We start from the raw sequence: 13,203 nt of genomic DNA on the forward strand, positions 1-13,203 counted from the left end.
TACGATTAACCCTTTCCGTCATATATTTATATTTAAAGAAAATAGAATAATGCAGATTAATACTAAAAATTCAGCCAATGAAGATAATAATAGGCGAAGCAACCGGGCAAATAAGAAATATATAATTGTCCTCTGGAGAGTACACTATGACTGAACACAGTTCCATATCATATTTGTCTATAAAGCTTATGGAAATCAAGTTAAATCGGCCGAATTTAATCAACGTTTAAAGTATTTGGTGAAAGCGGCCCTTAGTTTAATATTAGGGTGAATAGTTATGAGTTGTACATTTTTTTTACATCTTAAAATATTCATAACTCGCCTTCAAATTATAAAAAAATTAAAAGCCTATGAGATGCCCTATATAATAATTAATAAACTTTCTTTAAAATTTTATAAGAACTCAATTCTAATTTTTATACTAATGGAGCTACGGAGTTAAACGTTATCTATTGATCATAAGGTTTGTTATTTTACGCACTAGACAGACATTTGTTGTCTCCATAAAAATTTCAGTTGTAATGTGTTTAATATTTCCGTGCTGCCGTCGGCTTAAACTAAATACATTAATAACATACAGAAATTATAAGCTATCTTGTTTATTGTATTTATCTGTGATCTTATATCTATTCTATGATATTGTCATAACTATTAAACATTAGAACTAGTACTATAATCAGACTTGTAAAGTACTTGAGTAAAAGTATTCAAATATTTTTTAAGTACTCAAATACATATTCTAAATACATTTGAAAAAAGTACTTGGGTATAGTATTTGAATACTTTTTTGAAGGTATCTGTATTTAAAATCAAATACTATTTTTAAATACTTTTTTCGTCTTACTTTTTAATTATTCTAACTTAATTATTCTTGTTCTAATTAATTTAAGTAAAATTAGAGTTCTAAAATAAAAATAATAATTTAGTTGATTAATAAATAATAATTCAATTTATCTATAAGGTCATTAGGCCAAGGAAAAAAGATAAAACATATTTAAAAAAAAAAAAAGTAATTGAAAGTATCTGTAAATACTTTTTAAAAGTATTTGTATTTGTACTTAAATACTTTTTTTTCAAGTATTCAAATACGTATTTTAAATACTTTTGAAAAAAAGTATCTGTATCTGTACTTGAATACTTTTTAAAAGTATCTTTTACAAGACTGAGTATAATATAATAAATAATAACTATTGCTAATTTATAATATTGTTGAATTGCTTCAATGGTCTCTGCTCTCCAATAGTCTATTAGGTTCTCTGATCCATTACCTACTGTCAAGTGCTGATAATAAAAATATGCACCATAATATCTTGCATTGTATTCGATCTTATAAATTAATGAATATAATATATTTCATTTTTTTTGTTAGCACTTCTAAAAGATCAACTTGTACAGAAGATATTGTGTTTAAAAAGTTGGATGCAGTTTTACATATTGAAAATTTTTTTGAGACGTTACCACTCTGTAATTTTTCTTTTGTCTCAATTCTCAGTAGTTTTCTAGTTGTTTTGAAAAATTATAATCTTACAAGCTTGTTATTAAGACATCTATTAATATTTATTATTCCTTCGAATCTAATACCTTAACACTTGATACCTCTGTATCTTATAGGAATGTACACTAAGGGCCGTTCTTACAATGTCCGGTTAAGTGTCGGTTAAGACTAACCGGTAGAATTCTATCGGTTAACTCATGATAAATTCATCCGGTTAGTGTTATCAGGCACTAACCGAGCATTGTAAGAATGGCCCTAAGTATGCATACCAACTTTTACTTTGAAACTATAAGTTTAATGTCTTTTATTACCCATTGTCGCATTGATATTTGAAATGTATTATTTACTCAAAATTAATAAATGAAAAATATTGTTTTCTAAAATTTGCCTCAAAAATGTATATTGTATAAGTTATAAACATTTATCAAAACTTCCTATCAACCTTAAAGTGCCCACATTATCTAAAAAAATTTGAAATAATAATAGAATATTAACTTTGTTACTTTCTTGTACTTTTGCCATACATCAGGACTTGTGCAATTGAACAATGAACATACATGGAAAGTATAGAATGGTATGCACACTTTTTCAATAATTATACAACCAATACATTCATATTTTACTGAGTATTTCACTTAGCTTGTAAAAACTGATATTTATAGTTATATTATGATAAAAATATAAATAAATGTTATTATTTGTAATTATTACTAATTATTTTATTTTAATGTTTGTAATTTTGAAACTTTTTTCCTACAATATTGTTGGTCTTAATTCATAATATCAATAATTATTTGATAAAACACACAAATTGTCAATTTTTATATTCATTCCATTATTTTATCTGGTTAAACATACAATTAATTGTTTTGAAATCTTAATATTCTATAATAATATCTGAAAAGTATTTAGAGACTGATTGCATTATACATTGTAGACTATAGAACACTTTGTTAAGTTAATTTTTATAAAACTATTTAAGCAGTCAATTAAAATCATATTTTTGGGAAAAATATAAGTATATATATAATATAAATATAATTTTAATGAGATGTACAATCATTTAATATATTATGCTATTGTTGATAATTAACTACAAGTTATAATTATAGAAATAGTAATAATTCAAAAAAAATGTAGTATAAAGTAATTTAGGGGAGTTGAAATAAATTTACCAGTGCACATTATACAGCGATAAATATTAAGTTGAGCGATGTCCATTCAATTGCATAGTGATGTATTCGAGACGCATACGCTGTTCACGAATCTCCGTACCTATAAAAAAAAAAGGAATTTAAATCAATTGCAAATATTCAAATAATATTTATCATACGGCATTACTTAATTGTTTTTCCTCAGCTCGGATTGTTGATAAATTTTTGTATGCCAATTGAAATTTTTCAGGCATCAGTGCCATCTTTCTTTGAATAAAGTTGCTCATATTTAAACAGTGCGTATAACTGACCACCACAACTCGACATGCTGGACAATAATTGTATCTCTCTAATGATTTGTCAATGCACCATTCACAAAACATATGTGAGCAACTAAGCAATGATGGCTAAATTAAAGTAAAACAAAAGAATTAAAGTAATAAGTTATTTTATTAAAACAATGCGGTTCTCTAAGATTAATTATATTTTTAATTATATCATTAATGAGTATATTATATTTTCTGAACAATTATGAAAATTTTACCTTTATGAATACTCCATAACAAATAATGCATTGGCAATCCTCATCTTCTAACAACTCCTTATTAAATTTCTCAGTAAGCGTAGAATTCTTATACTTTTCCTCTTTCAACTGTTTGGTCAGTAAATTCATTGTTGAATGAAGAGCCTCAAATTTTCTGCTCAGTTGAATATTGTCCATTTTGACTGTTCTTAAAGCTATTAACAAAAGCAATATAATATATTTAATATACAATTTTAGGTGCTCATTGATATCATGTTTTAATTATTTTTTTAATTAATTTTGTTTTGTTTAATGTACTTGATCTTAGTTTTTTATTCTGATCAATGATCTTATCAGCTGTAGACGGCCTGAAAAATAAATTATACAAATCAAAAATAAATTATAAATATTATAACTATTATTTAATTTTGTCAAAACCTACTTGTTTGTGGGCTTGGTAGTGGTCTTAATCTTGGACTCCATAGCGGGTGTCTTCTGAACTTGTTGACAGGAGGTATTTGAGGTATCTCCAAAATCTAGTAAAGAGTATTTGTCAAAATACCTAATTGATTGTATAATTATTAATTATTTTATTTATAAATGTTAAAATATTTGAAAATGTATAGAATTCTATTAATTCATTATATAATAATATGTAGTTAATTTATAGAATTATAATATTTATTTTACAAACATTCATTAAACATTTTAATATTTCAGAAATGTCAATATTTAATATCTAATATTAAATACCATATTCTGTCTCAAAATAGAATACACAAGTTTCGCGTGCCACAACTGCGACCACGGAAGCTCATAAAGTCATAACCAGTATGCGGAAAATCGACAGCCAACGTCGACCAAACAACTAACAACCTCTACAACCAATATTATATACCATGTTATAAAAATCTGTAGAAAAGCAATACATTTATCGACGTTGATCTGTATGCATTACCTACTATGCGAGCATGGGATACACATAGAAGTACAAAAATTAAATCCAATCATTTATTTTTTAAATTTTTATCTGTATTCCTATAAAAATGTATAATATATTGATATTTATTTTATTATTTGTCACGTTTTGTACAACGCCAATAAATTGTTAAACGATCGTGTCGAGCGCTCTGGTACAAACACCTGGTGCAGTTGTAGAGCAGATGCGCGGCGCCGACCGAAAACTGGTCTGCCTGATGGTTTATTTACTCTGAGACTAAGTATTTGATAATATGTATTAGGTATAGTCTTATATAGTATATACCTTTATAGTGACATTCACTTAAACATCGAAACTAAACACATGTGAATGTATAATGTTAACATTGTTTATTACCATACAATATACTATGTACACAAACCTGTGGAATGGTGGCAGCAGGGTGTTCTCGATAGTTCGGACAGTGGTCGAGGTCTGGTCGTAACAACGGTGGTTCAACGAGAGCGGAACAAACCGACTAGGGTACATGCAGGACGACAGTACTGAGATCGACTGCTGAATGCCGGTCGCTCGATGTTGGAGCGGCGCCGCGGCCGGTTCTGATTACAGTCGAAACTGGTCCGCCTACGACGCGCTACCTCTCCCACTCAGTAGGAGTCCTATCTCGTCGTAGGACTCGTTAAATTGTTCCTTCCATGATTTTATTGTAAAGTGCCTCTATTATTCCTTCTTATACTAGGTACAGAATTTCTATTATCAGTCTAATGTCTTTATACTCGTTTAGATGTTACTCATCACATTTGGGTACCTATTTAATATTTATATGATGCGAATCTCTCACTTTGATCATACCTATTCATCATACAACATCATGCAATATCATCTTATATTCTTATTGCTTTCTTATGCTAGTCAGTATAATCGGAACTTACTAGCAATATCTGCCTGATCGGTGATATATACATTTTTTTGATAAGATAATTATAAATACTATACTTCAAAAAAAAAAATATGAATTTACGTAGTATATAAATGTATAGTCAATTAAACAGAAAAAAACGAATAATTTACCAATATATTTATATACCTAAGTAGTTTCTTAAATATGCTGTAATTAAAAAAAAAAAAAATAATAATGTTTAGATATAATATATAGAGAGCGTAACAGGATAAAATAAATAAATTAAACACTTTTCTTCTTCTAATAATAAAAAAAAAACACAACCAAAAATACTATAAATAGCTAATTTGGTTTTAATAGTGACACCGGTTAATAAGAACAACCATTTAATCGGGACAATTCTTCAATTACGAAAACAAATGTATACTTGTAATTTAAAAGTACGCCGCTTATCTGAGCTGCGAATCCGAATAATTGGGACATTTTTATCGAGTTTAATATTAAATATTAATAGATCAATAGTCCGACAATCGCGACTGAATCACGTTATCCAAAATTTAGTTTTATGGGTTAAGTATAGAGCAACACTGGTAAATTACATTAGATAAAAGGTTGAAGACAATATTTACTTCAACCAAAATCAACGGCAATAGATATCAGTAAAAAAATTAATATCCTACAAGCAATTCAATTCATTTTAGACAGCTGGCGTGATGTAAGTATAGGTTATCAACAAAGCTGGGCACTAACTAGTTGAAAAGTTAAAGTTGAATTAGAAAGTTACTTAAAAATAACTTTCTAACTTAACTAATTAGTTTTAATTTATATTAACTTTGTAACTTAACTAGTTGAATTTAATGTGTAAAATAGTCTAATCTAACTCGTTAGAAAAAAAAGTAACTAGTTATTATTATTATTTTTTTATTCCAAAAGCTGTTCCTCAATCATGACATTATGGCTAGGTTATATAGATTATTGGCTCTTATAATATATTATTAATTATTGTACAAAAATTGTATTAAGAGGACGTGATACTCTGTGTTGTCTCCGTCTTACAAGTGCGTAACTGGTACATTTTTCGCTCAGCAGAACACGTGTAGCTCCGTTAACTTAAAAATTAGAGTGAACTGACTTCCTATAAAATTTAAAGGTAAGATTATTATCTAGACAATCTCATATGCTTTTTATTATATATTAAATTTAAAGCAAGTTATGAGTATTTTAAAATTGTAAATTTTTTGTGTATCTTAAAATACTCATAACTTCCTTTAAATTTAAATATAATAAAAAGCATATGAGGTTGTATAGATAACAATCATACCTTTAAATTTTATAAGAGGTCAATTCACTCTAATTTTTAAGCAAACGGAGTTACATGTGTTTTGCTGAACGTAAAATGTACTATATAATGCACTTGTAAGACAGAGACAACACATGCGGGTATCACGTCTTCAGCATAGTACAAGTATTCCCTCTAGTGCTCACGTCGAGAAACTTTTAGTGTAGGAAGCAAATTATTCTATGAAAGGCGTGGGTCTTATGTCTGATGATAACTTTGAAATGTTAGTTCTGTTAAAATTTAACAAATATTTTGAATAAAATATACTTGAGTATAGCCATATCTATTATATATTAGGTATTATTATTTAATATTAATATTTTTAGTTGTCATACTGTTATGTATTTTTTTTTATATCGTTTCACCTTTCATGTTCTTATAAATGATAGGTGATATACTGATATACCAATTAATTTTCAAGAAATTGAAACTATTAATTACATATTTAGAACATTTTGACCAATTTACTAGGCGTTTAATTCAATTTTTCAGTTTTAATCAATTAATAACTGAAAATATATTCAAATTATCTTAGATATAAATTCATATAAGTTTTTATTTTGAAATCTAAGATTTGAAAATTTAATGCAAGGCTCGTAACAAATTCTTACAATAGAAGTTGACAAATAAAATATATACTAGTAACAATATTTTTTTATAAGCATTCAAAGTTTGAATTTTGACAACATACGTAAAAATCACGAAAATTCGCAAATTTTTTAAGCTAGAAATTCATAAATATTTTTCTTTTATCAAATCTAAGATTTGAAAAATTTTAGTTACTTATATTATTACATCACTATCTCCGCTCAGAATCGTTTTTCGTATACAATGATATAATATCATTGGATTCAAATTAAATTCCATCTATTATAATAACCCACTTGTAACCTACTGCATAGCAGAACGATATCCACTTTCCCGATTTTTATTTATACATTTTTACATATTTTTAATGTTAAAATTTAAAAATTAAATATAATAGTATACGCTTTTTTCATATAATTTTAATAATTCACATAGTGTACACCAAGATATTTTTAACCACTACCTCTTTTGAGACAGTTCTAATTCTGTATAAAGTGGGTAATTGTGTTGTAAAAAACCGGAGCCGTTTAGGAATTTACCTGTTCGTTAGACCTTTTTGTACAAGAGCCGTTTTGGAATTGACCTTTTCTATTTTTGTTAAACGGGAGCCAAATTGGCACAACCGTGTGAAACAAGGTTAAGTTTATGATAGTATTGTTAAATTGGATGTTTAGAATTATAAACACATATGTATAATATGCAATCAGCCACTCGTTCGTAACGTCATTAAATATTATTGATAATGAGACTGCTTGCACGAGTACCTTTACAGTCGACATCACAATAATAATTTTTATGATAATTGTATAAAGTGGATACACCTAAAAGTCGTTTCTTGTTAAATATGTTAATAATTTATGTACCTAAGCATTTGTTCTGCTTCAAAGGTGTGTTTTTACACTTCATATATTACGATCGTAAAAATGTGCACATTAATAGCGAAATACCACAAAATAAAAATAATAAAATACAATATACATGACTTATTATTTACTAGAAAAAGCATTTTATCTGCAAGTATGAGAATACAAAAAATAGATAAGTACATTTTATAGTATTTAAATTTATCTGATAGGTAGGTAGTTATATGATTCTTTAAGAGCGTTAATTTATGCTAAATTATTGTATATTATGTAGATATTATAAAAAGCTTAGCTTACAGAGATTACAATTTCATTTTATTGTTAATTTTATATATAATTTAAATATTTTATGTACCTATATTGTATAGTTATGTATGTAATTTAAATAAAAAATTAAAATTATACATAGTAGAATAGAAACTGAAATCTTACACGAATTTTGATATTTTTGTTAAATTATTCAACTCTCTGCAGTCTGCAGCAATAATTAGCTACATGTTTCAATAATATTAATTATAACAAAACATAATAATATCTACGCATTAGCTAGCATGAAACCTTTTTTAATAGTAAGCCTCAGAATTTACAATATTAATGTAATTGCGCATATTTCCATTTTATATAATGTGATTTATTTTTATTTTTGAGTGCATATAATGCGTATTGCTAAAATTGTAGTTATAATAAATTCTTTATTGCCCATTTTTGTTAAATCATCTTTAATTTAAATAATATTATAAATGTTAGTTTTAAATAATATTCTTCTTAACTGCCTGTTAGTTATAAAAATTTAAGGACATATATTTAAATACAAAAACAATTTTATCTTATTTTACATTTCTTTTAATTTGTAAGAATATTAGTAGTAGACAGTGTAGTATTTTTGACTAATGACTATAGCAGCAATATAATTCAAGCCCAATTATATTTTATGGTGTTATCAAATACTTCGATTTAAAAACGTAATCATCTCCCGTAATGATATAATTTGTAATGAACATAATATTATTTCACTCGATTATTAAAAACACTTAAAATATCTTAAAAATAAAACTATTATAAATACATAAATAGATTACGTATGAATCGCAGTCTTCATCATCGAAATTCATAATGTTATAATATTATTATTATTATGTTTGTGAATTCTATTCGAACCAAAAATTCTGGAACATCTATATACTCTTATGTGAGTGTAGGTTATGTGTGTGTACGCGAAACCGAACGCTCACTGCATCTGTGTATGTTTGTGGCATGCGTGTATGAGTCATGAGTGCATGGGTGAATCACGAGTGCGTGCGATAACTAGCAAATACAGCGAGTATAAAGCCAAATTATTAAGATTGATTTCAAAAGACCCATTTTTTCCAATCTATAATAGAAGTGGAGTGAACAATGTCGTCAAGATGATGCATGCGAGAGAGAAAGAGAGAATATGAATGTTTGGATTTGCCGAGGCAGTATAAAAATAAAATACCCTATAAAAATATAAAGCATTTTGAATTTTCCACAGTTATCTAAAGATATAGTATAATATTTACTTTTCTTTCAGAAATTAAATACTATAATTCACGAATGTTTATTTTCTTCCAATGTCAATTGTTCTACATAATAATAAAAGACTAAGGAATTATGAACCATATATAGTGTTTATTAGTTATATATTATTTTCTGGTCGAAATGAATGTATTATTAATAAATACATATTATACAGGAAACTAATTCAGAACTAATTAAAATATAATATACAAATCATCGTAAATTATTGCAACTCCATATGTGTTATTACTTATTAATATTTATAATATTTTATAAGAATAGTTATTCATACACAAAATAAATAAATAAGCAGTTATAATATTAAAAAAAAAAAATATATATATAATTTTTGCCTGTGAAATGTATAATTAAAAATTTAAAACTAATAGCATAGTATTAGAAGTGGGTTATTACATGTTACTGATAATACAAATTCATTAATCAATACATAAATATTCCCTATCATTGTGTCAAACTGTGATGTAAATACATATTTTTATGACTTTCTATTTGCATATTAATATTATATTATTATATACACAGAAAATTTAACCAGCATTTTGTCATCAGTCTCAATTTTTCTTAAGACTCGTTATAATATCAGATATATGTTTCCTTTACTCGATCGTATGAAAAACATCGTACAAGATTATAATCGAACAACAATTTATTATTGTATTCCTAGGATAACAATTACCTATATTGTATTGTTCTACATTTAAGAAATATTATTTAATCTATGACGGTGGTATAACGCGTTATGTCATGGTAGGTACCTGTAGTAGCAGTGGCGTGTGGTGAGCACATGCACGTACCAGGCGTAAGGGGTGGGGTGGAAACAACCCTAAATGCGATCAATACAGGTTTTGTGATGTGGGAACGGCGGTAGCCGCGGAGAGCGCTACGCAAAAGCAGCTCTCACAGTCCACCACACGCAATTGAAATTAATTAATTTAAATAATTATATACATTCGCAACTTGCAGTTATGCTAAAGATTGGCATTCGTGATTATTAGCGTAGTGGCTTGCGTTACAATTGGCAGCATGCAAATAATATTGGCAATAAACATATTATAATTTCAATGTAATTGTAAAAACCGTATCAATACTTTATACTGTGGCATTTAGGATTATATTTAGAATATAATGATTAATGACCATACGTTTACTGAAGGTTAATAGAATAGATAACTCAATTCCAAAGATTATAGTTATTATAGCTCAAATCAGAATTGATTAGAAAATCGACAATCATAGCATATGAGTATTATTAATTATTTCTATGGCTTATTATGTACAACATCGTATATTCGTTTCATTTATTGCTATCGGTTGGTACAATGCCCGTTGCATCGTGCAAATTTATTGTTGTTGATAACTGATAAATATTGTAAATATTGCGTCATTCGGTGTATTCGATAACAATTCTATTTTGCACCTAGATTTAAAAATAACAATTATTTTAACTAAATAATGACAATTGTAGAAAAATTGATTGACAATTTATTTTCTTGGACTAATTATTATATATGTAAAAATATTTATTGATATCATATTTTTGATTAAACTATTTGGTACTTCTTTGAGTAGAATGAATGGACTTTATTATTAAGCAACAAATTATACTGTAAATTAATTAATTGTTTTAATTATATTGCTATACAATTAAAAATGTTTAATACAGCCTATATGTTTATGTATTATGGACAGGGACTGAGTTAACACGTGTAACAAAGACTAATTAACATTTGCATTAAATTTTTGTATATACTGTATATATTTGTATACATTAGTGTAGAAGTTAATTAGGTACATTAATTTTCTTCGTTTTGTGAATATTATCTATTTTTTCGTGAACTTTATGTGCATGAGATATTATTATCATATTAACTTTAAAAAATTTTTTTTTGCTTTATTTATGAACAGATTTTCTAATAAAAATCAAATATTTATAACTAGTTTTATTTTTGTCATAAGTATTAAGTAATGAACCAAATTGCGATTGTATGTTGGTGTATTACATATTATGATATTATATGTATCGGAAAAAATATATGTAGCGAAATTTTTCAAAATATTCAAAATAATAATTATTCGAAGTCAATTGTTTGATAAAATAATAGAATAGAAAAATAACAATGGCGAATACAACTATAAAATATTGTAAATAAACAATTTATATAAACCATTTATAAATTTTTCAGTAATACACTAACAAGAAGAATAAAATCAATAATACTATAAAAGGTGGAAAACGTTAAAAAATACATGTTTGTAAAAATAATTACCAATATATATTATATATTATCATTAATAACTAAATTATTGTCAGCTTACATAAATATATTAAGATGATTATTTATAGTGATGCACTGTTGCAGTATTGAACAATGAGAAATTTAAAATAAATTGTATATTATACGGATCATGAGAACGAACAAATTATTGCCCGAAAAATAAACATAATATTTTTATCGAAGTAGTATAATAATATAATACAATGTACCGATAACGGCGGACGAAGGACGTTTAAATGTCAAACATATTTTTTATTTCTTCTGTACCGTCATTATATAAATTAAACACAATATACACACACATATGGCTGGGGTAATATTATTATCGTTTCATTCGATTATTCGTTAATCTTTTTCAGGCGGCTGTCAGCCCGACTGTACTCAACGTGCTTACCCAATTTATCTTTTATTTTTATGGACAAGTCGAATAGATGATGTAGGAAGAGAGGTTCCTACAATTCATTATGTTGTAATGGTGTTCTGACCTACGTTTTCGTCCATACATGACATAATAATATATTACGCCTAAATCCTCTTCAGTCTTATCGAACAAAAAATAACATTCCATTACAATATTATTATTATTACAAAGCGTACCAAAGTTAAAATATAACACCAAGACCACAGGGGACTATGGCCCGACGCCGCCGGTGACGTGGCGTCGGCGTGGCGGGGGGAACCGGTTTTTCGTTTTACCAGAAAACACATTTTTTTCTTTGTATTCTATAAGAGCATTTTATTATTATATTTAACAACAGCAACCACAGTAACAGTGAATTACATTATTTATAGCAGCAGATGTTATCAATAGTCAACCTAACCGTGTGGGGTTACATATTCGTTGTCGTTGGCGTCATGTACATCAAACAATATAAGAATATAACATTTAATACTCAGAAAAACGCATAAATATTATACTGTAGTTGAATACTAACAGACAAAATATGTCATTAACGGCGACCCTCCTCCAGTTTTATCTGGCTACGAACACGGTAGATCTTCGATGGGGTTTGATAAAGAACATTTATTTGTTACGATAACGTCGTTATATTATACTTCTATTGTTGGACTTGAAATAATATAATTGTCCCAATTTAAAAAAAGAACTCATAGTGTCATAGTGTAGAAAAAATATTCTTTACATTACTGACAACCGCAACAAGATCGATGTTATTAGACACGAATAATAATAAAATACTTACGGCAAACGGCGTATAGAATAATATTTTGCGTATGGGGAATTTTCTAAATGTATTAAGGTATCTATATTGTACCGGTGTCGGGTGTATATGACAAATATTTCCATTGTGTCTCACTTACAACAAATACAAATATGATAATACTACTACACATTATACAAAATGAAAAATTAAGTTAATATTGTCTTAATATATTCTGTTGTGCTCAAAGTACATTTAATTAAAATAACTATTTACACTACCATCACACGTTCAAACTGTATACCTATTATAGAAATATAAAAAATAATAATGTGTAAATGTGAGTTTAAATTGTATTAGTTCTAAATACATTTTTCTATTTTACTTATTTATTTAACAATTAA

General features: G+C 26.9%; 1 protein-coding gene across 1 annotated transcript; it reads right to left on the reverse strand.

The window, feature by feature from the left end:
• Nucleotides 1–2,406: 2,406 nt before the first annotated feature.
• Nucleotides 2,407–12,945, reverse strand: LOC107161525 (uncharacterized). Its single transcript, XM_089230242.1, has 8 exons — nucleotides 12,842–12,945; nucleotides 10,119–10,243; nucleotides 4,534–4,711; nucleotides 3,615–3,734; nucleotides 3,491–3,540; nucleotides 3,194–3,387; nucleotides 2,837–3,056; nucleotides 2,407–2,770 (listed from the first exon to the last, which is right to left on the reverse strand). The coding sequence occupies exons 1-8, from the start codon at nucleotides 12,943–12,945 to the stop codon at nucleotides 2,697–2,699; spliced, it is 1,065 nt and encodes a 354-aa protein (XP_089086368.1). The 3' UTR covers nucleotides 2,407–2,696.
• Nucleotides 12,946–13,203: the final 258 nt, after the last annotated feature.

The sequence above is a fragment of the Diuraphis noxia genome, unplaced genomic scaffold, assembly GCF_037042655.1.
Source record: "Diuraphis noxia isolate RWA-SAM2 unplaced genomic scaffold, SU_Dnox_SAM2 contig0001, whole genome shotgun sequence".
In the NCBI taxonomy this organism is placed as follows: Eukaryota; Metazoa; Arthropoda; class Insecta; order Hemiptera; family Aphididae; genus Diuraphis; species Diuraphis noxia.